This window comes from Trematomus bernacchii, unplaced genomic scaffold, assembly GCF_902827165.1.
Source record: "Trematomus bernacchii unplaced genomic scaffold, fTreBer1.1, whole genome shotgun sequence".
NCBI lineage: Eukaryota > Metazoa > Chordata > Actinopteri > Perciformes > Nototheniidae > Trematomus > Trematomus bernacchii.
The window spans coordinates 18,156,074-18,183,402 of NW_022987593.1; the positions used below are offsets into that span (position 1 = coordinate 18,156,074).

The 27,329-nt window shown below is 41.4% G+C and overlaps 1 protein-coding gene across 1 annotated transcript in view; it reads right to left on the minus strand.

Moving 5' to 3' along the window:
• Positions 1-24,905, minus strand: part of LOC117482037 (slit homolog 1 protein-like) — an 87,276-nt gene extending 62,371 nt beyond the window's left edge. The window contains exons 1-4 of the mRNA XM_034130004.1: positions 24,363-24,905; positions 7,598-7,669; positions 6,019-6,090; positions 5,841-5,912 (exon numbers count right to left, since the gene is read on the minus strand). Coding sequence (XP_033985895.1) covers positions 5,841-5,912; positions 6,019-6,090; positions 7,598-7,669; positions 24,363-24,559 — 413 coding nt within the window. The 5' untranslated portion in view covers positions 24,560-24,905. The remainder of the gene's footprint in view (positions 1-5,840; positions 5,913-6,018; positions 6,091-7,597; positions 7,670-24,362) is intronic.
• Between the last annotated feature and the right edge of the window lie 2,424 nt (positions 24,906-27,329).

The window sequence follows — 27,329 nt, forward strand, 5'->3', positions numbered from 1 at the left end:
GCTGATTTGTTATATTATTCGACACAAAACACCAGCAGCTAGCCATTCAAGCTAAAAACTGAAGCTCCACATCAAGCAGAAATTGAATAATAGAACGTACTAAAGATGTCAGAAAAAACTGATAAATGACATTATATATTAGGTTATAGTTTTCTTTTCTAGTAACGCAGGTACTTTCAGAGGTCTAAAGGGGCCGACACACCAAACTGACTCCAAAGAACACGTCCCGACGGAACACGTCCCGACGGAACACGTCTGTTGTGTCGCCTCACGTCTCCTGCGTCTTGGCCAACAGTCGCACTGGAACACACCGCAAAGACTTCAGCCGACGGCAAAGTAGCACGTACGAACTGCGCATGCGTGAGTGGCAATAACTCTCCTGACCAGCAGGCGGCGGTAGTGTGTATTCGTCATTCAAAAGAGGCAACAACCGGAAGACAGACTGCGTGATACACCGAGAGAAGAAGAACAGACTGCGTGATATAAACAAACAACAAATAGCGTGTGCGTTCCATTTTCACTCTACAGCGAGAAGCTCATGGGGCTTTCCCCAACCTGTGTCGAGAGCTGGAGTTAAATTTATCTCAGATTTGCCTTCTTAATCGTTTGTTTGGGTCCCTCACTTCCGTTTTGCTTCTCATGCACTGATTCGCTAAGCTGAACAGCCAATCAGAGTGATTTCTTTGGCCGACGGCCTTTAGCCTCCCTCGCCGATTCAACATGTTGAATCGGCGAGGGAAGGTGTCGGCACGGCCGAAAAGACACGACGGTGCGGGACACACCAATCTGAGTAGGGCGACAGGACGCTCATCGACGGCCAGACATCTATCCACATCTATCGACGCCGAAAATCGGCTTGGTGTGTAAGGACCTTAAGAGCATCTCGTCTTCCCAGACAAAGTAGACAAATGTATATCAGATGCAGTAAACTTGCTGATGATGCTACGTGTGATCAACACATTTGTGATGAAATCGGCTGGAGGGAAGCAATCTTATGATAGTTGCTAACTTTTATTAGCCAGTAAATGAAGGTTCAAAAGAGTTGCGTTGCACAATTTTATATTTTTCTGGCACGTTTCTTGTCGAAAGCATTGCCCGCATGCTCGTGCATTTTGCATCACATGCAGACAAAAACATTGCTCCATAGTCTCTAATAGAGGTTAAAAATTCCACATGGCACCTTAAGAACATTTCAAACAGGATCACATTCAGATTTGTGCAGATTAAACATCAATACTTCCGATCACTGCTTTGCATGGGGCACAGCATTTTTTACTTTACTTTTATTTGATATATTAACAATATTTCTCCTTAAAAAATGAAACTGACAGGTACAGTAATAGCACTAGTCCAACAAACTGTGTGTCTGAAGGAGTAAATCCCATTAGCGCAGTGTTCACTAGCTGAGCAGACAGTTCACCTCCAGGTCAAGGTGAGTGTGTGTGAGCGAGACATTAAAACTACACTCCCATAATTCTTGTGTTCCCCTGGGCTAAAGGGAGGGGGCACACTGGTACTTCACACATCCAGGCAGCCTCTGGGTATCATCAAACACACAAAGGGCTGTTACAGGGTGTGGAGAGAACCCTTCACACAAAGAGAGGGAGAGAAGGAGTTGAGGCAAAGAGGGATGGAAAATTGAAAAGCTGACAGTAAAAAAAGTGAGTGTGTGTTGCCTGTATTTACAACATGATGCAAATTAAGGAAAGTCATTACAGGAATGCACTAGTGTGTTTGTCATGTTTTCCTTCTGTAAATGAAACTGCATTTCGTTGAGCAACCCTCTGATGCAAAATCACGATAAATGTATGATCTGAAATTCAGCTAACTATTGAACAAGGGAAGCATCAATTCGCCAATGAGTAAATAAATCAATCAAACAAGCGACCCGCAGTAGTTGATTAAACTGTTAAACCTGACTTATGACTGTATGAAGAAATTCAACATGATATAGGATATTTAAATACAGCGGTGCATAGCCCCCTTTAATAGTAAATGGCTATGACCTTTGCCATATAGTGATTCACAAGGACCATTGTAAATATGTGCAGTAGAGGACATTTACAGTGAACCGTTGCAGTCACTCACATGCAGAAACCAATATATGATTGTTAGATGTGTGAGTACATAAAATATGATTAAAAGTCTGAACTCCCAAGAAATACAATTCTATGAATACACTTGACTATCAAAGGCTAACACAAGAAAGATAGATTTGATTAAAGGCGAGAAATTGATATGTAGGGCGAAGAATGTAAACTGAAGTGTGTGTGTGTGTGTGTGTGTGTGTGTGTGTGTGTGTGTGTGTGTGTGTGTGTATGTGTGTGTGTGTGTGTGTGTGTGTGTGTGTGTGTGTGTGTGTGTGTGTGTGTGTGAGAGTGTGAGAGTGTGTGTGTGTTTCCGAGGCACACCAGGCTTTATAGAGTCCATCAGCGCAGCGGGAGGAGAAGAAATCACTCCTGGTGGAGGAAGTGCTAATGGCTCTGCTGTATGTGTGTGTGCGTGTGTGTGTGTGTGCGTGCGTGTGTGTGTGTGCGTGTGTTTCCGAGGCACACCAGGCTTTATAGAGTCCATCAGCACAGCGGGAGGAGAAGAAATCTCTCCTGGTGGCGGAAGTGCTAATGGCTCTGCATTATATGTGTGTGTGTGTGTGTGTGTGTGTGTGTGTGTGTGTGTGTGTGTGTGTGTGTGTGTGTGTGTGTGTGTGTGCGTGCGTGCTGATTGATCGAACATGCCAAGTCCATCTCGACATTCCCTGATGGGAGCCAGAGTGTGAAATTGCCAAAAAGGCAAACAGCAAATAATCAGGACAGACACACACACGCACGCACGCACGCACACACACACACACACACACACACACACACACACACACACACACACACACACACACACACACACACACACACACACACACACACACACACACACACACACACACACACACACACACACACACACACACACACACACACACACACATCGCTCTCAGACCTTGTCTTTATCTCTCTATCTCATACAAACACCTCCACTTGTTCATCCGCCCCTTCCTTCTGTAATTAGTTGTATTTTCCATGGCTGTTATCCACTTCACTCCCTTTGAGGAAAAGCAAGAGTGTGTCTTTGTAACTGCACATTTTTCTGTCAACCACTTAAATGAAAACACTTACAAACACACACACAGGTCCAAAAATACATCAGTGTCATAAATGAATCAATCATTGAGAAAAGTTAATTAAAGAGTGTTTGCTTTTCTTTCCCTCTCTGCAGCCGTGTGTGTCTGTGTGTATCCCGGCGTCTCCAGGCAGTAGCAGATACATTCCCCGTGCTACACTACAAACACACACTTACAACAAAGACTTCAGAGCAGCGTGTGTGTGAGCAGCATGTGTGTGAGCAGCGTCTGTGTGTGTGTGTGTGTGTGTGTGTGTGTGTGTGTGTGTGTGTGTGTGTGAGGCACGTTCAGCCGCATAGTAACCAACTGCTTCCAAACTTGCAGTTATTAAACAAGAAAAAAAAGCTCTTTGTGTGTGTGTGTGTTTAGTTGTCAAATTAAAGTGTTTAGCTGCGCCTCCCGCTCCTGTGGGATTGTGGGAAGTATTTGCGGTGCCTCTGCTGTCCGAAGGGAGACTATGAGAAGAGTTTTCTAGGTGAGAGAAATGGGTCAATTTTTGATCTGGAAACTGGCAAGCATGCAGCCTAAAGCAGCACAAACTGTCTCTTCTGTACATGAGATGCTTTATTACTTTAAAAGGACACATTTCAGTAGTTAAAATATATAAATATATGAGCTAATATGCAGTTTAAATCTACCTTAGCATAACGCCAGGGTATATAGTGTGTATGAACTGTAAGGTGTAAGATTATTGTGAGTTTATCGGGTTTTGGTTCTCTTAAAATTCAGATTGAATGTACCGTTTTAGAAAAATCATTTGGTATCATTTCTGATCTTCTGCTACACTACGTCCCCAAAGTCAAAACTAAACATGGAGAAGCTGCGTTTGGTGTTTATGCTCGAAATATCTGGAACAAACTCCAGGAAAACTGCTGCCTTTTATTGAATCTAATAACTATTCATATCCTTTACTACACTGTAGCTTTAATCTTGCATGACAAAATGTCCTCTCCATTAAAGGCAGCTCTTTGTGGAACAGCCTCCCAACTGAGATACGGGATTGTCCCGCTCTCAATAGTTTTAAAGGTCAACTCAAAGAATGGTTGAGAAACAAACAGACGTGCAATCACCGCTAAATGCACTTTAACACAGGGGTATCTCCTCTTGCCCTTTATATGTCGTTGCTGCTACATTGTACTGCCATGTGGTAAATGCTTGTGTGTGCTGCTCTTGCTCTTTTGCATATCAAGTATTTATTTTTTGCTATGTTTACAAATGTCATGTTCTTATATGTTGTATGTGACGGGACTACGGATGGAAATTAGCTCAAAGCTAAAATCCGGCATATTTACACTTGAAGCATTAATTGTCTAAAGTGTTCATTAAAGGTGGGGTAGGTAAGTTTGAGAAACCAGCTCGAGATCGCTAGAATTTGAAAATACACAGCCGGAGAAAATCTGCCACTTCCTTACAGAGCCCCTCCTCCAACACACACGAACGCGCACATGAACAATGAGGGCACGAGATAAGTTTGTGCACAGATGGAAGGCTGACAGGCAGGTAGGCCATCCAGTTATTTTAGCCGGGCCGGCTCAGATGATTGGTCGTGCTTTTTACAGCGCCACGGCTTCCACAGATGATATTTATTTATGGATTTTTTGTCAAAGCACTTCAGATATTCATTGCTATCGGGATGTTAAGAGCATTCCATGGAATATAACAAAAAGTGTATCTCGAGCCGGTTTCTCAAACTTACCTACCCCACCTTTAAATGTACACACAAAACAAAAGCTCTTATTGTTATTATGTTATTATGTTGCATTGTTGGAGAAGCCTGTGACATAAGATTTTCAACTACATAATTACTCTGTAGCTATGTCAGATTGACAATAAAGAACCTTGAACCTTGAACCTTGAACCTTGAAGTGGTTGAAAAATATAAAGTAAAGAAATGTAGAAAATGCATTATGGTCTTCTTCCCCATCTGCTTGCTTTTTAAAAATATATATTTATAAAAATACCCTCCACCTATCTGCTAACACAACAAACATACACATAATATTCCTCACCAGAGTAGAGCAATCACAGTTCAGGCTTCAAGGGGCATCACATAGACCTCCTAAATCCAATAAACTAAATTGGCTGCAGTTTGACTAGAAATAAACATCTACTTCCCGTGCTCTAAAACTAGCCCCCGCTCCATCCATGTTGGCAAATAAAATAAATGAGGTCAACGGCCCTTTGGCAGGTTGCTGAGATAGACCTACTTCACCACAACACACTGAGCCACTGGCAGATAAACCAAGAAGTTAATTTAGGACCCTGTTACTCCATCAGCCATGGCATTATTTATTTTTGTTTGAACTGTAAGAATCAAATATGTTTAGCATATTTAAAATTAGAGCATGCAGCACCTCGATCAGAGGGAATATGATCAGACCCCTCAACACCAAGCACAGAAATAATTGTTATTCCAGCTATCAACAAAATCTGGCCAAATGCATGTACGGTATATATTCGGAGTGTGTCACAAAAATACAGCAGGAGGTACAATCAGATGAAGGAAAGGAAGAGTATAGAGTGGTGCAGGAATGAGTCCTAAACCCGGGAATGAGTGAGCATGAGGGAGCCATTATGATGCTAACTTCGGGTCGGTCTACAGAAATACGTCATCACTGCACCACTTGAAAAGGTTGAGAGTTAAGCAGAGATGTTGGACACTTACAGTCGAGAGAGGAGTTCGTTCTTCTGAAACAGCAGCTCTGGAAATTGGCTGAGATGGTTCTTATTGAGGCGACTGGAGGGACAAAACAAAAATACAATCGATAAGGTAATGTTAAAGTCATTTGAGTGGAGATGTATCGTACATGCATGCACATGAATGTGAGTGTGTGTTCTCTCACAGTCTCTCCAGCTCCTTCAGCTCATCAAAAGCTCCTCTCTCCACGTTGCTGATCTGGTTCTCCATCAGATGACTGCAATGACAAACAACATTTCATCATTAAAATGACACTAAAACACATTGAGAATAAATGCAATTTGGAGTACATCACAATCAATGTGTTAGTTATTATTATTATTTATTATATTTCTTCATTCTTAATGTATTATTGTGTTTTTCATGGAATAGCTGTTTGTCAAATTATAACTTTTTTCCTTTTATAATAATATATATAATAGCTGAATAGTTTGCCATTACATAATTCTCCTATACAAATATCCCTCAGACTTTAAGCTAAGTATAACATCAGGATATATGAACAGACATCAGTGTATATAGGAAGGTAGGCACATGTGAAGTGTGAAAAAAGGATGTGGACTCGTGACTTAAATCATGATGCTTAAAGCTCAAATGTCAAAGATGTATAGTTTCTCCCAAATTTCACATTTTTTATCTTAAAATGCCGGGTAGATTATCTACAGTATTTGGTTGCATCTGTTAACCTGTCTCTTAATGCATTTCAAATAAATCCCTACAGGAATGCACTACTGCTTCTGCTTAGTCATCTTTCCTTTATGTAGTAAACATGTATATTGTTGTGCAACCCTGTTAGCAGAAATAAAAAAAATGTAATTCTTGATTCGACAAAATGCTACTTAATATGGAAAAACGTGGGCATCAATTTGCCATTTAGTAAAACACATAAAAGCAAACAGCAGCATCTAGCTCTATTGGGGTGATATCATAGACAAAAAAGGTGATTTTTGACACCCTGCAAAAAAATAAAATGAAACTAAAACTCTGCTTGAAAATCCATCTTTACCCTCCTATTAATCAAACTGGAAACCCAAATCCCCATCACTCATTGTGTCTCCCACTGTGTCCGCTGGGATCTGTATGTTTGGTAAAAGCCCTCTGCAGACTTCCACATTATAAACCTCTGGTGTAACACTCAATCCCCTCCTGACAGAAACGACCCGAGGCTCCCAGCATGCTGATAATCTGCTCTGAGCCTCAGGAGATGTCATTACTTCCCGGCATGTCATCCTTTCTCCACCTTAATATCCCTCCCTGACACCCAGGTAAACACAGAAACCTCCCATCACTGCTGCCCCTCCCTCAGGGCACTGTGTTTCCAGGTGAAAAGGTCACAGATAAACCCCTCCCTGTAGTAAATCTGACTGACACTGACACCCGACAAGCACCTCTGGGTGGCTCGGGTGTCACTGCAGAGCTCTGTTCCCTCTGGCTGCTGATGGTGCCGCCACAGCCAGGATTCCCACATTCCTCACACATAAAACTAGCAAAGAATTGTGGGAAAGAATCTGCTGAATCCATACAAGCTGCTGCACCGTCAACAAAGACCCTGACAGCTGTGAAAGAAGCTTACAGCTCTTTATTTGACAGATATAAGAGTGTTACGAACCAAACGATAAGTAAAAAGCACATTTTGAATTAAAAGACGTTGATTTAAATATGTTATTGATACTATGGACATGTAAAAGACACAACTGTATATGTAGGTGAATGAGTAAACTTACAGGACTCTGAGGTGTTTGAGACCAGAGAAGTCTGCCTTGGTGATCGCTGTCAGGTTGTTCCCGTTCAGATCCCTGAAATAAACAAACAAGAAAACAGATTAGAGAACAGGCAGTACACGGAGGACTGAGGTACTTTGAAATTAGCAATAGGCGCTTTCACACCAGAGTACTTTTCCCGTTTAGTTCCGATAGTTCCTGGGATTTTGCGTTCACACCAAAAAGAGAACTTAGTTCATGAGAACTTTTACCCCCTTTTCAGTACCTGCTAGAGAGATGGGACTTTCCTGGGGAGAAAAAACTTCCAATTTCTGATTGGCTGGGCGGATTGCAAACCACGCCCTGTAAAACTCAGAAAAGTTTTTCTGGCATTAGCATTATTAGCATTAGCATTAGCCCCGCGCACCAACGGAGAGAGAATAACTTATGGCAACACAAAAGAAAACATGGGAGCGGTGGAGATGAGGAGGTGTCGGTGTTCTGGCGATTTACTCTGAAGGCTTCAGTAGAAGCTGCTGGGAGTCCCAGCAGCTTCGACTGAAGCCAGGCCCCAACTCCGGGGACTTCCGGCCGGGGACTTCGGGTGGCAGTGTACGCCGTGAAGTGGTTTGCGGCCTGCCAGTAAACCCAAAGCAGAAGAAGAAGAAGTGACGTCAGCGGCTTCATTTGTGTAACCTTCCCTCAGGGAACTTATTCCGGTGTGAACGCAATCGGCTCTTAGTTCCATGGGGGTACTAAGTGCTGGGAACTAAGTACGGCAAAGTACTTAGTGTGAAAGCGGCTAATGGCATATGCAGGGTAAAGTCCAAAAAGACATGTCCAATAATACAAACGTCATATAGGTTCATATTTTGAGAGAAATATTGACTTGTAATAGAAGAGACAGATTTAACTTGAACCTCAAAAGGTACAAAAGTTTGATTAAATGAATGAATTTTGTATGAAATGTCTATAAATTATAGCAGATTGCAAACACAGTCGCATGTTTTATGTTAAGATTTGTGTTAACATTTTAACCCTGCTGTACTTTTTTGTGGGCAACACAAAATGGCAGGACATCCGAATATGCCTATCCGAACTTCCATCGCCAGCTCTTTAAAAAAACGAGCAATAAAGTTCAATTTTCCTCCTTGATTGGTATATCTCAGTTGCAATGAATATCTTTAACCTCTCATTAGTCTACCAGGGAACTTGTTTTACTGAACCATTCTTCTGTCTGTCTTCAATTTTGAATTTGTTCCTGGCCAGCTATGAAATAATAGCAAAGATCGATCCGAAATGTTTATATGGTTTGTATTCCTTTGAACAACTCAAATGGATGTCAAAGCTTTCAAGCCAAACAAGCGGTAAATCTGCATTAATTAGTGAAAGCAGCACATTCATCTCCACTGGAAGTCCCTGTCTGCACAGCACTCATTAAAGTATTCAACTTTTCACTACAAGTGAGATCTTTCCTCAAGGACATTTACTATGAATACACACTGTATAAATATCCCTCTACTGTGCGGCACATTGTTTCTGCTCTTTGAAGTTATTTTCACTCAGTTTGTAGAGGAGGACTTCAGTGGGAGTTCATTTTGAGGACAAGACACATTTTTTTTACTGTAAATCAGCCCACGTCAGCTTAGAGATGCCAGAAACAGTTTCTCTCCGAATTGTTTTAGACGTAGAGTAAAGATTCCTTACAAAATGAGCAGGCTTGTAGAGTAACGGACTACGTGTAACGGGATTAATCAGGATACTAATCAGATAACTGTTACATTTCTAAAAATGGTGGATTACAAGCAGGATGTCAAAAGAGCATGTAGTGTTTGTTGTGAAAGGATAAGATGTTATTTTTTCTCTGTAAGCTGTTCTGTTCTGTAGGATAATACTTTAAGTGTGAATCCATACTTCTACTGCCTGAATCTGCTTTATGGTTTTCACTTTCTTTGGTTCATTTGTTCTGTTTTTGATTTAGTAGGTGAAGCTATAAGTTCATAAAATTGTGTGTGTGAGCTTAACTGAGTGTATCTCAGATTTTATTTCTGCTTTTTAAACTGCAGTATGTGCTCATGTGTATCATTGTTGGTGTATACGCTGAATATGCTTTGGTTTTCCTATAAATCTAATTACATTTTGATGCTAAATATCGTGGTTTCTTCTTGTCTAAGGTCACATTGCTCTATTGTCTTACCCCTTAGATGCACGAGTGACTGGACCCTACACTCTTCCATAAGTGGGTCAAAAATAATAATGTGTTTTTATGCCATTTTTTGTCATTTTGGTTAAGAAAAATCACTTGTATAATATTTAGTATTATATTTTGGTTCACACTAGAAATATTTTATATTACATTTTTCACTATTTAGAATTTTCGAATTTCTTTTTTACATTTTGAAAAAAAACGTTTTGAACATATTGATGCAACGATCTCCGCTATTCTGAGACCCTCGCAGTATTCCAGTCCCTTTTCAAAACTCATCTCTTCTCCTCTTGTCTACTCATAGCCCACCCCCCATCAATCCATGCCGGTTGATCAAGTTTGATAGTCCTATACCCCCCACCCTAACCTTCCCTTATATTGTAAAGCGAAGTTGAGTCCTTGAAAAGCCCTATAAAAATATAATGTATTATTATTATACTGACAGGTATCAGATCTTGCTGTGTAAAATAATATTCCTGAGAGGAGTCACGTGTGATGTCGTCTGTGTGGGCTACAGTAAATGTATTCCTGACAGCAACAGGTGATAAGAATCAAAGGTTCCCATAGAAAATGCATGCGGGTCATTTTTGACCCACTTATGGAAGCTTGGGGTAGAAATACAAAAACTACAATTTCTTAAAATTTAAATTTAAAATTTGAATGGCATGATATCCAAAACATGTTTTTTGAGGAATAGCTGGAATATGAAATGATAAAAAAATGCAATTACAAAGATACTTCAAGAAAACCACCTCACCGGGTCAACTTATGCATCTAAGGGTTACATAATACACTTACACATGTTTTTCTCTTGGATTTATTTGCATTGCAGTTGATATTGAGGTTATCCAAAAGTGACGGAAAGTAATCAGGTTACATTTCATTTATATTGTGAAACTCAGATTAGATTTTGACAGGTAACTAGCATTTTTATGACTAAATACCTTACCCTCCCAACACTGAAAATGACACAGTTTCTGTTTTAGTATAATGTTCATTACATTTTTGAACAGCTATCTGAAAAATGACTCCCATTGCACTCATTCCAAGTCACTCACTGAGGCTTCAGACATTTTAAACACACACTTTATGTAAAAACTGTTAGTAGTGTCAGTGTGTGTAATGTGATATTGCACTTAGACATGCTCTCTTTTCAACACAGTGGTACAGGCTGCTCCATCAGGAGAGATTTAACCCTTCAACCTCATTGTCTGCTTTGATTGACAGCTGCGGAGAAAGAGAGGGGATGATGTCATTCTTCCCACGAGGCTTTTATAGAAGGAGAGGTAACTGAACCTTGTGTGCGTACCTGTGTGTGTGTTTATGTGTGTGTGTGGAGTGTCATGTTCCTATACTACTGTAAAGGGTGGAGCAGAGTGTGACCTTGTCCTTGTATAAAGGAGAGAGAGAAAGACGGAGAGAGAGTGGATGTTGTGGTTTGGGTGTGTGAACAGGATCTGTGCAAAGAAAACACCTGACAACGAAGATTTTGGCTTTCAATAAATACTTCCCCCATATGTTCCCATTTCTCCTTCATGAATTTAAGGTGAAGGCTAGGGTTCACAATGTATCAATGATTCTAGTACAATAAACATGTAACCGTTTGTACATTGAAAGATATTATATATTTCTATATAAGACAAATTATGCTCAGACAAATCCACAGTTAGTGATCAAAATAAAGGTTTGGCTGACGATAACTTTCGAGTAAAAATTAAATGTTTAATCTACAAAGCAGGGGCAGACTGGCCATCGGGACGTTCGGGACGAATCCCGATGGGCCGGTACTGAAGTGGGCCGGTCGGATAAGTCACTAGCACCCCCCCGTCGACAATTTCCTTGCGGTACCGAAGTGGGCCGGTCGAGAGTCCCGGGCTGATTTGTAGTCCCAGTCCGCCCCTGCTACAAAGTGATATTTTAAGTACCAAGTTTTCCCGATCATTGTTTCTTTGCATGGCTACTTTTGAGCAAGGAGGTGATTTTGTGCTAAAAAAAACGAATTTGACCACCTGAGAGTGTGTCTGCACAGTTTGTGTGTGTACTAGAAAGCCAATTTGGGTCAAATCCTCTCTGTTGACGCCACAAAGTCCTCCTGGAGAAGTTCCCATTTCGCTAGGAAGGCAACTAAAACACCATTTTAACATAATTTATTTAATTCCTATTATTTGGTGTTGGAAAACGCTAAACTTCTCATTATAAGAGCCAAAGAGTGTCATATTGAACAGCGTTGTATTTGTTTGTTTCTGGACCTGATAAGCTACTCCCACCATTGACAGGTTTGACTGTATTTTACAAACCAGTAGTGCTCAATTCACCAAACCAATGCACTAAATAAATACAGGTAGATACAAGAAAGATACACAGCATGTAAGAAAAAGTAGTGAGGTTTATCAGAAGCCTAAATAGAATACTAAACACTATAAATAAATCTGAATTTAATTTGGTTCAACCTGCCATCTCCTCCTTCTTATGAGGATTGCGCTACATTGGAGAGTTAAGTAGCACAACGAGAAGTCACTACTCAACAGTATAATAGGTATTTATTGATTGGCAATGGACTCCTGTAATCCTGCCCAGTGTGTCTACCATAAAGTGTTCAATCTAGTTGAAGTTTGGCATAGAGAATCATGGCATGGGTTGCCTTGCTTTGGCTCTCACTTCAAGTAATGGCCTTGTTCTGCACAATGTAACTCGCACTGGCACGGCAGATTGCTCCTCTACAGTCGATACAAAGACATTTGGGAATGGAAAATGTTTCAAGGTAAAATAAATTCATCCCAGTGGGAAAAAAAATAACATATGTGGAGGTCTTACAGTCTGAAGCTGGTAGAAGAGGTATTTCTCAGAGACTAAGGGGGAGCAGAAGCAGGCGATTGGCTGGGATTGAGGGAGGGAAGGATGGATGGAGACAGGTCGTGGCGGGGGGTCCAGAATCACTGCTTGGATGTGTGTGAAATTACCCTGACAGTTAGCCCAAAAAAAAGCCAGAGCAGGGAGAGATGTAAAGCGAGCGATGGCCATATTGTCACACACTATCAAAGCAATCCTCGGACACACACTAAGTCAGGAAAATATCAGCCATTTATTGCAGAATCCTCATGAGATTGGTCTGAGGGGAAGGGAAGAGACACGAGGCACAGGATGAACACAAACACAGCGCTGATGAGGCGTGGTTAATCGAGTTTTGTGCAGCATGGCGGGGTCAGGGGTCAGCTGAGCGACAGACTCCCCTCGAGTGGCGACTCTGCCAAACAATAGCTCATTAAAGCAGAACGCGTCTCACACACATACACCCACACACACACAGCCTCAGTGGGCAGCGAGGCAGTTGATCCGCTCTGCTCTCCAGTGTTAGATCGGACATGGAGGGAGAACAGGAGGGGGCCACGGAGGAAGATGATGAGATACGTGGTGTGGTTAGAGAGAGAGAAATAAAGATAAGAGACAGACAGAGAGTAGAAGCACTGATTCAGGATAAGAGACGGGTATCTAAACTCAATCCTCTTCCGGTAGCAGCAGAAATGTGTCAAAAGGGTTGAGTTTTAAGACCTGACAAGTATCATAAATGGTAATTCCAAGTCTGTAACCCTAACCCTATATTTTAAATCTTTTTGTGTCAATATAGCGCAAAATAATGTATGCAATGATGGAGAATGCATATTTTTCTGAATTAAACAAGTGGGGATTTGTAGGAAAGCATGTTAATGGTCCTCATAAGTTATAAACTGACAAGTCATTTCACAATGGGAAGTCAAGGCTTAGCAAAACACAATGTTTACAACATTCTGTAACACTCACAGACAGGATTGTACAACTATAAACAGATATTATGGCAAAAAAATCTTTCAACAAAACAGATGTGAGCCCTCTGTCATCGCACAAATGAATGAGGTGCTTACGTCTTTTCAAACGGCTAACGCTCGGTCTTAATTCAACCTGAAAATCATCATAGCCTATAGATCAGGGGTGTCAAACTCAAGGCCCGTGGGCCAAATCCGGACCCCGACTTCATTTTTATTTGGCCCGCAAGAGCTTGCAAAAAATATTATAAGGTTTCATGCCACTTTACAGAAGCACGATGTCCATAAACTACATGCCCCACAATGCATCTCATTTTGTGACATGCGCACTGAAGAGATTTGCAATTATTTGCCCTAGACTTCTGCTCTCAGACGTAGTTAATTATGAAGTTATTCCCCTATCCGATAATAATCCAATGCAGAGGCAATAATGTAATATAAAAAATTATTTTATACATATAATTATATTTATATAGGCGTGTGGCCCAGTGGACTAGTGGTGTTCGGATCAGGGGAGCACAGGTTCAAACCCCACTGCAGTCAGCATGTCGTTGTGTCCCTGAGACACTTCACCCCAAATTGCTCCTGTGGGGATTGCCCACAGTATTGAGTATGTTAGTCCCTTTGGATAAAAGCGTCTACCAAGTAACATGTAGTGTATATAGTCTTAAAGTTACAACCGGCCCTTTGAGTGCAACCTTAATGCTGATGTGGCCCGCGATGAAATTGAGTTTGACACCCCTGCTGTAGATATTGTACGTCTGCAGGTCTCAAATGCTGCTTTTCTTACTTGAGTATTGGTGGTGCAGTTTGGCAGGTATAGAGCTGGTCTGACAAAGGACTGTGATTGAAATCTTAAATCTTAAAACCTTGTTTCTGTAGTTGGTTTGGATTCAGTCCTGACAAACCCCACCGCAGAACCATGATCTGGGTCATCTTGGGTAGTGAAACCCCAGTATTAAAATGGCAGTATTCTCAAACAAAGTCAAACACACCATAAGGACAGAAAACTATTAAGTCCATGGTAACTGCTCCAAACCCACTAACCCTTTTTAATACATATTCAGAGCCATTCTGGGCAACCCCGGGGTGGTTTGTTCCTTTGTTTGGTCACATGAGAAGAGAGCAATCAGTACAAGATGTGACTGAGCGGGAGGTTTGTAAATGGTGCTTCATTTGGACCGACATCTGACCATGACCAACATCCCTCCAGGACACAGCAGATATTCTCCTGCTCTGACCAGCAAAGAGAACTCCTGTAACGTGCTGTGTGAAATATTACCGAGTCAACACAAGGCTGCAGTGCAGATGTAAAAGCAATCTCCCTTTCCTCCTCCCCTCCCTTTCTCCTCCAACACCTCTTTCCTATTATCATCTCTCCCTCCTTCACATCACCAGATCCCTTCTTTATGTTCACCCCTCGTCTTCCTCATTTTCCCCCTGATAGCCTTAAACAACTCTTCCTTCCCCTCCGCCTCCTTTTTCTTTTCCTTTTCTTTGCGTTCTCCTGATGCAGAGCGGTGGATGTGACTGATATTAGAGACCACACACACACACGTTCAGGTCTAATGACACTTCATTAGCGGCGTCTTCCCCACTGAGAGGCTGCGGGGGAAATGGTGAGATGATTATAAGAGATGGACAGAGAGAGAGATGGGAGCGAGAGGCTGAGGTGGCAGTAATTGCTAATGAAACTGGGAAACAAGTGTGTGTGTGAGTGAGTGTGTGTGAGTGTGTGAGTGTGTGTGTGTGTGTGTGTGAGTGTGTGTGTGTGTGTAAGACTGAGAGAGAAAGGGAGACGAGGACTAGCGAGTGATAGAGAAACAAAACACAATTATTTTGCTACTTCACAACTAACAAATGTGGAAAAGTATTCTACCAATTAGTGCTGGCGTTTCCCCACTTCTAATAAATGATTTCAAGGAATGTTAGTTTCAATTCGTTGAGCTTTAAAGAAAATTAAATCATGTCTTTCTATTAAAACAATATCCAGGTTTCTCAGGATAGTCCACACATCTGACCGTTGATGGTTAACGATGAAAGACATTCACATCTGTGGATCATCTTGACTAAAATGGACACCGTTTCATGAAGTTCTGTTTCCGTTTTGTTTTTCAAATTCATTTTTAGTCGTGCTTTGAGTAGAATTCAGAGCATATCTAAGACCCCATTTATACAGGAACGTTTTATGCGTTTTCAAAAAAGTCTTCCGTTCACACGCATTCGATTCATTTAACGTGTCTGTTCACACGAGACCGGTCGACCCGCTGGAAACGCTGTAGTACATATGCCGGGCCTGTAAGTGGCGCTGCTGCCGCCACAAAATACACCAAAAGCAGCGAAGAAGACCCCTGAGCATGGTTGCCATGGTTGCCCTTCTGTTTATTCTCCGCGGTGGACGGCGTGTGCTCCTGCTGTAATTCTCTCCGGTAGTCCACCAGCAGATGAAAAACACCCACCTCTCCGCCTCTTCCAAGGGACGAGGGGACCGTGCGGCAGAGTTTCAGTTAAAAAGAAATTCCGCCGGTCAACATGTCCGTTAAAGTCTAAATCTTCCGTACAAAATTAGAAAAGTGCCGGTCAGAGGTCTTCTTTGTTATTTATTGAGCTTTAAAACAAATTGATAACGACTCTGTATAATAAAATAAGAATAATAAATGGAGCCTCTCTTTTCCTCCCCCTCTTCTGACAGCCCAGCAGCTGATCTCTGAGCAGGAGACGTGGGGAGAGGGAGACGTGGGGAGAGGGAGGCGGGGCTATTTCATCGTTATCAAAAAATGATCGTATAGAGGCGTACACACGGAGCCGTTTGCCCCCCCAGAGCGTTCCGTTTGCAGATCTATCCACCTTGGGACCCGTTACCGTTTGCGGGGTCCGTTTCTATCGTTTTGTTACGGCCTCGTGTAAACGAAAGGGCTATACGCAAGAGAAACTATGCGGATACAACCCGTTTCGTCCTCGTGTAAACGGGGTCTAAGACTGAGGGATTGCCTCCTCACAGTTCTCACCGTGGAGGTATAGCTGACCTTTTACATTTTGGCGACAATTCCATCAGTTGGGAAAACGTTTTCATCAGTAACTGCAACATAACATTACATTACATTTCATTTAGCTGACGCTTTTATCCAAAGCGACTTACAATAAGTGCATTCGACCAAGAAGATACAAACTTCAACCATTTCAAGTGCTACTCAACTGGCTTTAGATATGCCAGTCCTTTATTAGTATGTAAGTGTTTTGTTAGTAATTGTATTGCTCGAAGTGGAGTCGAAAGAGATGAGTTTTCAGTCTGCGCCGGATGATGTGTAAGCTTTCTGCTGTCCTGATGTCAATGGGGAGCTCATTCCACCATTTTGGAGCCAGGATAGCAAACCGACGTGTTTTTGCTGATGGGAACTTGGGTCCCCCTCGCAGTGCGGGTGCAGCGAGCCGGTTGGCTGATGCAGAGCGGAGTGCACGTGCTGGGGTGTACAGTTTAACATAAGAGTGGGGGAGCGGCGGCCATTAGCTCTACATTGGAGCCAACACACATGGACTCGCATGCATACATGGCTATATTAACCAAGCACATAAAAACTCGGATTACAATACCCAGAGAGAGAAAGACTTCAATCTCTACTCAAAGCGACATTACTATATCTTTAAATTGCGAATAGTTGTTGGGCTTTAATAAACCAGGTGAGCTTAAAAAATAAACCACTTGTTGATTGCCAGTAATTAGTTAGTCCAGTAATTAGTTAGTCCAGTAATTAGTTAGTCCAGTAATTAGTTAGTCCAGTAATTAGTTAGTCCAGTAAATAGTTAGTCCAGTAATTAGTTAGTCCAGTAATTAGTTAGTCCAGTAATTAGTTAGTCCAGTAATTAGTTAGTCCAGTAAATAGTTAGTCCAGTAATTAGTTAGTCCAGTAATTAGTTAGTCCAGTAATTAGTTGGTCCAGTAATTAGTTGCCTCATTGGCGGCTAAATATATATAATGGAACCCAACACAAACACACATGTAGCTTCATAAATACTTTTCTAATGAGGCATATAGGAAAATAAATAAACAGAGAGCGTTTGAGTGTGTGTTTTCAGTTTGCAGTGTGTGACTGACTGCTGTGTGTAGCTCTGATCCACGCTGCTTCAGATATTTACGTTTGAGGTGTGAGTTTCCAGGAACTCTGCATTGATGGAGCACACACACCTCTCTCTCCCTTAGATACAGGAAAATAAAACATCAGAGTCCGACACAGACCTCGACCTGCACTTTCTCACACTTTCACAGGCAGACACAAGTCGACAGTCTGTTTAAACGTTTCCTGTCCATGTCCTACATTCAGAGTGAAGCAGTAGGAGGTCAAAACGGGAAACACTTGAGTATCAAAAATGTACAGATATGTTTATTTAATATCACATCGTATAAACTGTTGACTTTAAACTGTATTTATTGATGCCTACCAGAGGGGAGTTGAACTGCTTAATTCAACGAAGCATTGAAAGTGTTGACCTTAATATGTAAAATAAATTGTGCATCAAGAAGAGCAGTAGTACAAGTCATGCACGCCCATATAGTCTACTTATTAAACTATTAAGCTGCTACTACTACTTCCTAAACCCTAGCAAACCACAGGAGATTTTAAAAAGTATATATTTCCCAGAACAACAAGTAGTAATAATTGACTTATTTAAAACTGCAGGAAATGCCTTCTTGGTATAAGAATAGTTTACTTTTATAATAAATAAATATAACATCGCAAAGGTCCAGGCGACAATCAAATTGTACATTTTCTGCCTGAAAGATATTTTTTTTTAAAAGGGACGATTGTGCACGATCAGCAGCTTTTTTCGCAAATGGCCCTATGGTAATCAACTATAAACTTGTAGAACTGGTTAAGAGTGTGGTTTCTGAGCAGGAGACATAATATCTGGGTGTAAGAAGGTTAAAGCGAGTCTGGGTTTTATTCCAAAACTTCCTAACAATGATACATTTATGATTTTTCATTAGTTTAACATAAAGGATTGTTAAGTAATTGACAAGAAACGTTGGCTGTAAGTCCATTCTTTCCTCGAATACCAGTGCATTCACTTCACAGATTCTCTCACACTCCCTTTCTCACACACTTTCCCCTTTTTCTCGGCTCAAATAACCATGCTCATCATGGCCCAAAGGGGCATCCATTTTTCAGTGTTGCCATGACAATCCAACAAGGAGGGGGTGCTTGGTTTGACTGCAGTCACCTTGATAAACGACCCTCTTATTGCTGCCCGTCTCCCAGGGAATACTGTACACACACTCCGTTTCTCCCTCTCTCTCACACACACCACTTGCTCTCCTTCCCCCAGTGGCTAGCTGTCCAGCTGACACACACACTCAGATCACTTTACATGCTAATTGGGAGACAAGCCCTCTAACAAATAGCTATTTAATGAGTTACTGCAGGGCAGAGGCTGTCTGAGTCTGCAGGATGGTAGACTGTCTGAGCAGAGGTCACACTGGCTGTGTTTACATGCACGGAGTAACCCGTCATTGGTCATTTGCTCATGTAGGTCTTGTAATTTTAAAAGGGTCAGTTCACACACACATCGCAAAAAAACCATGGGAAGGTTTTTGAGATAACTGTCTCTGAAATGTCTGTTGCCATCCCAATACCATGGGGTTAAAATGGAATTCCAATGCTGCAGGATTAAGTCTTAAAACCCGGAAATGATTTAGTGTTTTGTCACTTCTGCTGTCTTGAAGTATTTTTGGTTAGTTGGTTGAAATAAGGTCTGTGGTTAACGCAAGCTGAAGAGATTTTAACGTTTTGTTCTACAACATATAATACTTCATTAAATATCCCGCTGGTGGTTGCTAACAAGTGTCTAAATGTCAATACCAAATGTCATCAAGATGAACATGAGTCCGCCTTTAGCTCAGCGGTGGTGACTTGGAAGTCATGTGATCGTGATGTAGGTCGTTCATAGTGTTTATAACGTTACCTTCTGATGACTGCATTTACATTTGAAAATACATAAAGTGGTTTTTTCAAGTGGAGATTATCCTGCTTAACAGATGTGTAAGTATCATGAAAGTGTGTTTGCCAAAGAGCTTATTTTCTGTAATATTCAATGGAACGGAAGAATCCCATTGGATGTGTTGAGGCAGCCATCACTGCACTGTCAAAGCACTGAAAAACCTTCCAGAAACAATGGGTCTGTTTCTTTTAGACAGTTCACAGATCTCACTACGAGTTTACTTTGGAAGTACTTTCTGCCATAGTCCTTTTGACAAATGTAAAACATGTGTTATGTAGATTAGTAAAGAGGACGAGAGGTTTCCGGAGGACCAGCTTCTGATCCGTGGGAAGTGTTTTAGCAATATTTGGAGCAAACTAACTTTCATTCAGGTCCGTTGTATAAGGAGGAAGGCTGAATTGTCTCCGAACCTTTATGACTAAATTCAAAAATATCTGAATGTCTAGATAACACCGAAGATGCTTGAAAATATATTTTCGGTGTACTTCAATGTAGTCACTACTCCAGTTTATCTGACAGCAATACCTCAAATTCCTGCCATAGTTATTGACAGCGTTTCCCCCAGGGGGCGTCTTGCCGTCATTTGACGCTCTTATTCAGCTCGGGACGCCCTGAACTCGAGCCGAGGGCGTCCAAAAATTTTTATAATTTGAGAGAAGATCGAGACTTTTTATCGCTTGAAATGACGAAAAGGAAAAAGGACAAGGACATCCGTCTGTTGGAGGGGCAAAGGAGTCTGGTGGGATTATTTTCGCCGCCAGCAAAGCGTGTTCCTGTGACGGAAAAAAACAAAACACCGCCGCATCTTCCAAGGACCATGCCAGGAGGGGTGTCCCTGTCGGCAGGGAGACGTAAAGAGATAGTATAAGGGACGGCGCAATTCAAAATGGTGTGCATGTAAAGAGATAGTAGCCTATCTATAAGGGACGGCTCAATTCAAAATTCAAGTCACGTGACACGACGTGACGTCCGTCCGTCCGTCCGTCCGTCCGTCCGTCCCCCGCTCTCGGGGTGGACGCCCCCTCAGCCCTGGTCTGGCGGAAACACTGGTTATTGACATACAAAACTTCACACTGCAGCACAGGCCAATCATTGCTTGTGATGTTCACAGGTGAAGAAGTAGGATGGGACTTCCGTGATCACGAATGTCAACAAAAATGGTGCCAAAATGCTAACAGTTGTCAACTAGGAAGGAGAAAGCAACAATTCTGGTGTGCAAGTCTTTCCATTTGGGACTCAAAGTTCGTCCTGAACTTGCAAACAATGTTTTTTTTTTTAGATAAAGTATCATGCCAGATGCTCATTTCTGCCTGATTGGAGTCTGATTTCACACTTGTTGGATCCAGCCAGTACTGTGCTGGTATGGATCCTGACTTAAAATATCAAATGTTATGATTTAACTTTGATGTTATTAACGGAAATGTCCCCTTTCTGCTCTGCTAAATGAAACTGTAGCTACATTTATGCCAATTACACTTATGTCAGCAGGTGAAACTAGAAATGCAACAGTATTTTCTTCAGTTTTTCAATTTGCTTAGTTTTCTTTTGGCTGTTCAGAAAGAAAACCTTTAGCGTAGGAACTGGTATCATCTCAGCGATATAAAAAAAGAAAAACGAGCGGGTGGGTTTTTTCCAGGCCATTTCTCTTTGACCAGGGGGGCTGAGCCCTCTTCCCTGATCATAAAGCTATCAGCCTCAGAGGGGAAAACATCCTCCACGCTACAGTAACCCAGAGAGGAGGAAGGATAATGTATCTTTGCCGGCACCCCCTGACAATCATCAATTATTCACACACAGGCACTCGAGAACCTGAAGTAAACACACACACACTCACAACGTACAAACACATACATGCACCGACAACCCCCATGCAGTACATACATTTATAGACGGACAGAAACAGATTAAGTGTTTACTTTTTTATATATATATAAGTCAACTCTGCAATAGTCCTTTTTTAAGAGCACAGTTGTTGAAGTGAAATCTCCAATACAGAATGTTAAGATATTGGTGACGTGCCTTGCAGTTCTGGAATTATTTTTGGATGCATTTGGTCTGCTTTCTGTCCCAAAAATAAAACATGGAGAAGCAGTTTTTTCTTATTCTCAATAAACAATCTACCAAAAATCTGCAGGTCTGCTGCAACTCCAATCAAAGCAACTGCACTCCGCTTAAGATGTTTTTTGGGAAGATTTTTCTCTTTCTTCCACTGCCTTTTATTAAATCAAATAACTTACACTGCCCTCTAACATATATTATTGTTCTTTAAAACTGTCTTGTCCTTTTTAAGCTAATTTTATTTCCATTCTATTGGCTTTTTCTGACTTTTTTCAACGTATTCAGATTTCATTATATAATCGGTTTCTGTTGCAGAATATATCGTAAAGCTCTTTGAACTGCCTTATTGTTGAAACAAGCTTTATTAGTGAACTTGCCTTGCCTTGCGTTTGCTTGGACATATTTGTGAAAAGGGTAGATAACAGACCCTAATGCCACACCTAAATATGTCAGTCGGCTACAGCAGAGTTTGAGAGCAGAGATAGTCCAAAAAGCGTCAAATGTCCAGCCCCCGATCTGCACCAACACTTAGCTCTTAGATAATGAGAATTTCTCTTCAAAACAGGCAGAGACACCAATCAAAGAACCAACAGTATTAGCAGCATTTCAGAATAATGTGCAGCATTGTAACATCGAGAAAATATATGTAACTTTCAACGTATATAAACCGGAAAAATGCATTGGTTTCACGCTGCTTCTCTGCCAGCTTTAGGCAGTTTTGGAAACCTCCTACTGAGACAGAGCAGCTGGTGTATCTGCAAATATGATCCAAGTGCGAGTTTCAGTGAGAGAGTCAGTGATGATTCCTGGACGTTTCATCCAAATTAAATCAGTAGGGCAGCAATGACAGGCGTTCAAAGTTAAAAATAGGGATCTAGTGAATATAGCAACACGTCTCATTCTCACCAAACTGGCGTGAAATTGCATCTACAGTGCCTCAGACTGGGTATCTAGTTCAAAATGTTGACTTTTATGATTGGTATTTAGAAGGCAATGATTAACCTAAGATGCACACAAATCTGATTGTAACATCCCAAATGGCTGTATGGACTGTATAGGGTTGCCGTAATGGGAAAGTATAGAATGGAGAGAAGAGAGAAAAGTGATGCCATCAGACGTTAAAATGTAAGACAAATCAACCAACTGATTTTTGTCAGTGATGCTAGGTTCCTCCATTCGACAGAGAGTCTCAACCATATGAACAGCTAGAAATATGTAGTTGTATTGTAGGGTATCTGTTCCTCATAAAACTGACTTTTCTAACAGGAAGCAACTTCAGGGAAAAACATCCACAAAAACGTTTATGAATGTTTGCAGTTATTCTATACAAGCTGAAAGTAGATTCATAGATTTGAATAGGATACAAATAAAAGCAGACGGAGAGAAAAATATGAAAAGATTGGAATTTTTAAGAGTTACGAAAATCTGCCAATTAAAGAAACATATTAAACAGGGACCAACACTCCTGGGAGTCGAGCGGTGTGTGTGTGTGTGTGTGTGCGTGTGTGTGTGTGTGTGTGTGTGTGTGTGTGTGTGTGTGTGTGTGTGTGTGTGTGTGTGTGTGTGTGTACATGGATTTTTGTATGTGTGATATGAAGTTAACCAGACTGCTGGTAAAAGGAGCTGTTAGGAGCATGGCACTGAGTCAAACCAGGAATTTGTATTTTATGTATTTGCACACACACACATACATCAAATCAGCCGCACTGATAATAAAATGTACCACTTCTGACTCATTTTCCCCTACATACAACACATATCCATCAGATAAATGCATGATTGATGATACATGTGAGGACCTTCACACCCTAATCTATAAACCGAAGCTTAACATGATCCTAATCTGAGGTTTAAAATGTAATGATGAGCAATATGCCCGCACTCTGAGGGATTCCCATCAGCTAGATGCTGCTGTGTCCCAGCGGCTCAAAGGACTTGAATTGCCCTTTTTCTTTCAATTTCTGATGTTTCTATAAATATTTATTTATTCTATTCGAGTGCAACTGACACGAAACCTAATTTCCCCCTGGGATTGATAACGTTTCCTGATTCTAATATGAATTGCTATTCTTAGAAGTACACTAAAACTGAGATTGACTTGCTAGGTGCAAAAGTGGATTTTAAATATTAGTATATAAGTATATTTGTAATACTTAAAATGAAAGTTAAGAGATGTGTTTAGGTACTCAACTGCATTTTACAGTAACATGCCTGTCTTTGTAAGTACATTTTACTCAGTATTGTATAGTAGTTTTTTTTAGGGTGATTTTTCATTTGCTATACTTTACTTTTATTCCATAAACATTTAAGTAATATTAACAAATTGTTTCTTCTTCACTTCTCTATCATGCATTTGTTTAATCATGATCATCATAATCAAAGACAGCCGCTCTGCAGTCTCTGTAGAAGCTTTTAAAAAACAGCTGAAGACCCATCTGTTTACATTGGCTTTTATTTCTATTTGAGATGTGTGTGTTCTGTTCTCATGTCTGTTCCTGACTCCACGTGGTCTGTGTTTTGTTTCTATGTTAACCTTACATTTCCTCATGTTGTTATTGTATTCATGTTTCTGTGATCTTCATTTGAACTTTTGTTCTTTCTTGTGAATTGTATTTCTGTGAAAGGTGCTATGCTAAATAAACGTATTATTATCATCATCATACGTTCTGCACAAACGCTACAGTAAAACCCTCTGAACGCACACGTTGTGAGTGCATGTATGAGTACTCACAGCCTCTCGGTGCCTCTGGGGATGTTTCTGGGTATGGAGTGGATCCCCAGGCCGTGGCAGTCCACCGTGTTCCCCAGGCAGCTGCAGGGGGTCGGGCAGGCCTCCACGGACCCCCATCCTGCCACCAGCACCAGGACGCCCCACACCATCATCGCCCCGCAGCCTCCTGACCCGGCTGCATCCCTGCTTCCTGGCATCCTGCGGCACACTGCAGATCAGAAACCTCTGCTGTACTATCCTTCCCTCAGGGGGTGACTGAACACCAGCACCAGCAGCTGCAGCACACACCCCTCCAAAAGTGGCCAAAATTGCTTAGAGTACAATGAGTGAAATGGCTTAAAGAGGCACCAGGTGAAGTTGAGCTCGGCTGCCACTTGATGCCGAAGTGGCTTTTCGGAGAGAGAGAGAAAGGACAAAAGAGACAAGTATATCCACTTCTTCTTCTTCTCCTCCCCGGCTTTAGAGCTCCTTCCAATTGGCTTCTCTTCTTCTACTCTCCTGTGTGTTCTCTGCTCTCCCTCTCCTCTCTCGTGCAGCCGTACAGTGTTTGCCTCTCCCCTCCACTTTTCATTGAGTCATTGTGCAGTGAACAGTGAGCCACTAGAAAAAAAAAAAGCAAAGAAAGGGGGGGACTCCCTCCCTCACTCCCTATCTCACACACACACACACACACACACACACACACACACACACACACACAGAGCAATCATCCATCAAAAGCTTTTACAAATAACAGCAGAGACTCCTCCCACACACACACACCCCCCCCCAGTTACACACACATGTACACACACACCCCCCCCAGTTACACACACACACACACACACACACACACACACACACACACACACACACACACACACACACACACACACACACACACACACACACACACACACACACACACACACACACACACACACACACACACACACACACACACACACACACACACACACACACACACACACACACACACACACACACAGCAGCACCCGGAGTGAACTCACATCTATTCAGTGACTGCAGAAGCAGCAGCAGCCACCTCCAGTGACGGCAGCCCTTTTCTCCCTCTCTTCCCCTATTTCCTTGTTTCTGTCTATTTCTCTCGCCCACATGCGCTCTCCTCCCTTGGGGGAGAACAAGAGCCCGAAGGCTGCAAGGACATGATGAGAAGAGAGGAAGGAAGAGAGGAATGGAGAGAGGAAGGAAGAGAGGAGATCGTGATCACTCTGACGCATCCGACCGGGAAGCTCCATAAGAGAAGGAGATTTGAAGAAGCAAACAATTGTAAATGTGAAATTTGAAGAAGGAAACAGGGAGTTGCTTTTAATGTGATAATATTTTTTTTACTAAGGCTCAGTGCCAAGACAGCAGGAAGTTGTATTTGGGGAGAGAAGGGGGGTTTCTTGAGAGACTGGCATAACTGGAATGCCATAAGCTGCCACAGAGCTTACTCAGGAGTCTATTAGGAATTCAATGGCTATGAAATTCAAATGGAGCCTGGCTGAGGTCTTTTTTTTTTTGTTGGTTAATCTCCAAAAGAAGCACTGGCTTCAGCTTTGCCATTTCACCATTTTAACGAGGAAAAGAGAAGAGGGGAAAATCTGAATTATCAGAAGTGTGGTGAAGAAAAAGACATGAAAGCTATTTACCACTGAAAGAGAAAATAACTAAAACTGTAGGACTGAAAATATTCTTTTCTCTTCATCATTAATCTGCTTTTATCCCGAAAGATAAAGCTATTAATGCTAAGCAACCAATTTTCCACAACCCAAAGATTAATAAACCTGTCTAACCAATTGTAAAAAAAATACTGAACTTCATAATTCAGAATCTGAAGCCTGCAAATATTTTCATTTTTCGCATCATAACTGACTTTAGTAGTTTCATATTGAAAGTATAGTGGCATTGAAGGTCTTCAGTAATAAGGAAAAAGGCAGAATTTAATAATGGAATTTGGTTTCCTTGATTTTGATGTTTGTAGCAATGTCATATCTATCAATATACCATCAGCGATTTATACGATATAGGTGGGGTTATGTGGACTATATATATATAATACGATTTTTCCTAAATGACATATTTGATTTAGTATCTGTTTGCAGTATGACAATCTAACATTGATATCACTCTCAAAATGAAACCAGGTTTTGTCTAATTAACACAAATATATTAAACTTACACCAATAAAAACCAAAGGAAATCAGCAGAAAGTTATATTTGGGAATCTGAACGCTGCAAATGTTATGAATTGTGTTTAAAAAATGACTGATGTAATTGGAAAGTATATTAGAGGTACTTAGAAAGAAATGCGTAATGGACTGTTTCCTGACGGTTGTCATATTATCCCATCGGGGATTTATGGAATATATGATGGGGTTATGTGGAGTATAATTAGATGTTCTCTGAATAACAGATTTGATTTAGCGGTGTGACGACCAACAACTGGAGGGCACAGTTTACCCAGCTTTTTATTTACCTCCTCACATGAGTGATTATTGCCGACGGCCTCACTTTGTCTCCTCCCTGCGGACTCGCTATGACGGGTTAATTTAACCAGGCGCTCCTCACAAGTGATGGAAAACAAATTGGCCACAGGCAGCGCCCGGCTGCAGCTGAATTGAATGAGTCATTGGGGCGATAATCTGCAACAAAGGGAGGGAAGAGATGTTGACATCTCTATGGGGGAGGACCCTTCATTTCTGGGGGCCATAATAGCTTTCTGAAGCAGGGGTGAGGGGGGGGCTTTTACTCCAGACGCGTCTGAATTGATTTCTGAAACGACAGAACAGATGCTTTTGTCTCTAACGCGTCAATTCACAAAACCTTCAGATCAGGTCCCTGCTTTTTATATCATTTGGCAAAAAGAAAACCTTTTGATCCAACGAACAATCAAAAAGGGAGACTTTTCTGTTAGCAATGCAGATAACTGAATTATTTGATTGATTTGATCAAATTAGACTT